Source organism: Penaeus chinensis, chromosome 31, assembly GCF_019202785.1.
Source record: "Penaeus chinensis breed Huanghai No. 1 chromosome 31, ASM1920278v2, whole genome shotgun sequence".
NCBI lineage: Eukaryota > Metazoa > Arthropoda > Malacostraca > Decapoda > Penaeidae > Penaeus > Penaeus chinensis.
The window spans coordinates 23,597,733-23,600,232 of NC_061849.1; the positions used below are offsets into that span (position 1 = coordinate 23,597,733).

At 32.8% G+C, this 2,500-nt stretch overlaps 1 protein-coding gene across 1 annotated transcript in view; it reads right to left on the minus strand.

Moving 5' to 3' along the window:
• Positions 1 to 2,500, minus strand: part of LOC125041954 (transducin beta-like protein 3) — a 12,050-nt gene that overhangs the window by 8,083 nt on the left and 1,467 nt on the right. Inside the window, exons 2-4 of the mRNA XM_047637392.1 lie at positions 1,226 to 1,277; positions 545 to 737; positions 160 to 334 (exon numbers count right to left, since the gene is read on the minus strand). Of these exons, the coding sequence (XP_047493348.1) occupies positions 160 to 334; positions 545 to 737; positions 1,226 to 1,277 (420 nt within the window). The remainder of the gene's footprint in view (positions 1 to 159; positions 335 to 544; positions 738 to 1,225; positions 1,278 to 2,500) is intronic.

Consider the following 2,500-nt stretch of genomic DNA (forward strand, 5'->3'; position numbering starts at 1 on the left):
GACTACACACTTGTGAGCCATTAATGTATAGACAAAATTAATAAAATAAAGCCACACTGAAGAAAGCATGTAGCCAGTGCCTATGGAGTTGTGCCTCACATTAAAGAAGTTAAAAATATTAATCAATTAATAAGAACAAAAGAAAATTATCAACCTTACCCAAAAACTCCCGAAGCCCCTTTGAGGCTGTGAGTGCAAAATTTCTGTTCTAGGTCCCAAATCCTTGCAGATGAATCTGCTGCTCCTGTCACAAGCAAGGTAGAGGAAGCATCCCAGGCCATGGTGGTGACAGGACCACGGTGGTAGGATCTGAAGCTCCGAACTAGCTCTAAACCTAAGTTCACCACAGAAGTGTTGTGGGGAAAAGGGGATTAGGAATAGAATGAATAGTTTATGTTACATATCCTTGTGTAAATGGAAAAATACCAATTCATATACATACACATACATTTTACCACATACAAATGAGCCTATATATAGACATAAAAATAGTTCTCAACTCATATAGACTACATGAAATCATGCAAAGACTTATGTAACATACTTGGCCATTGGTACTGTTGCACTGATGTAGACTTGAGAGCTACTGCTACAGTTTTATTGTTTGGGGAAAGGCTGAGGCAGACAACTTCATCTTCTTCACAGGTAATTCGGCCTGTCACCTGACCTGTTTCCAATGACACAATGCCCACACTGTCTCTACACTCACATAAAACTGCTGACCCATCATTTGTCACCTGCAAGTCAAAAAAATGAATACAGTCAGGAAAATTAAAAAATCTATTTGACAGATATACTAGCAAAGAAATTTTCACAGAGCTTCCTCAATAATAAAAGGCTATAGTGGATAAGCTTTTGTTAAAATGTTACATGCTGAATCAAGTTTAAAGAATAACTAAACATGAAATTACTATTTTTCTCTATTTCTCTTCCATAAATGGGAAATGTGATACCTTCATATATCACAACTAAAACAAGTATTGTATCAATGGCTATTCTTAAATTCATTACAAGAATATGGGTTAATATCACTAGAAGCTACTTCTATTATTATTCTTTCTTCCTAAGCAAATTTGATATGTCAGACACTTGTATTACAAATAACTGAGAAAGTTAAGTACATTTAATAAGTTCAATATAGATCTCTCTTACCATTCTCATAAAACTTATGCATATTTATGTATACAAAAATGAAGTAAACTTTAACAAATTTATAACTCCATACCTCAACTCGCTGGCCAGTGAAGTAAGCTTCAAACTTCGCATCAGATTCATAGCTGTAAATTAAATAGTGAAAATGATATTTACATTCTAAATTTTGCCACCTTTTTTGGGTTGTTGTTACCAAACACTTATGAATATCTTTGATCATATTAATTACTCAAGAGGGATACAGCAACAAACTACTTTTCATCTGATATATTTAACCCCTTAAAAGGTTGGCATACTATCAGAGCATGCTAATCAAGTAACACTGTGTGACCAGCACACATGCAGAAATAGCAGACTTAGCAAGTGCTATTACTATAGCTGCAACTTAACATAAGACTTACTGACATTATCATATCAACAATATAGCTTTTCATATAATTCTCTAATCCTTTTCACAGGTATATATATAAATAGGGTACTAGCTCAAAGGAAGACAGCATAAAGCAATACCCTAGCTTCTGCCCTTCACACTCTGGCAAAGACCAGAAAGGCTAACCCATATATATTCGGACTGCTACCTTATTCAACAATAAATTTCCAGGGAGGTCAACAGGCTATCTTGCCTGAGTTTATATGGTTTGCTTGCCTTTGCCAGAGGGTCAGGAGCAGAAGCTATTTCAGAATTAAATTAGCAATTAAAATAAAAACATAGCCTAACCTCCATAAATCTTTCACTTGCCCTTAACATTAGCCCTGGCTATTCATACTGACAAGGTTGTACATATGCAGTATAAATTCATAATAAATATGAAATTTTTATTTTTATGAAAGACATGAATAACAGCATTATTTACTGAATGTGTGAACATTCTGGAGAAGTCTTTTTACATATGGAAAAGAGGAAAAATTTGGAAAAAATACCAAAAATAGCAATGTAGCACGACTACTATTTTTTTCTTTATAAAACATGGTATTTCCTTGGAACAATAGAAATACTAAAGCTTGAAAATATAATCTTCAACATTTTTTTTTTCTTTTTACATAAATATAAACAAGAGCAAGTTTATTCATATGTGCATATGAATAGGTTGCCATATAATGAATAGCTTTTATATAAAAATACATTATGCATGATTGTATGCTCTGATGATTTTTTTCTTTCTTTCTTTTTAAAAATGAAATTTTTTACTGCATTACTTCCTATTTCATAAAATTTTATGTACTTTATTTTCTGGTAGAACATGAGAGGAAAGGTTCATTACCATAAAAGTGCTTGAAACTTTTGTGAAATAAAATATATAGATTGTGATTTACCATTTGCACTTAAGCTCTTCAAACATCCTCAACT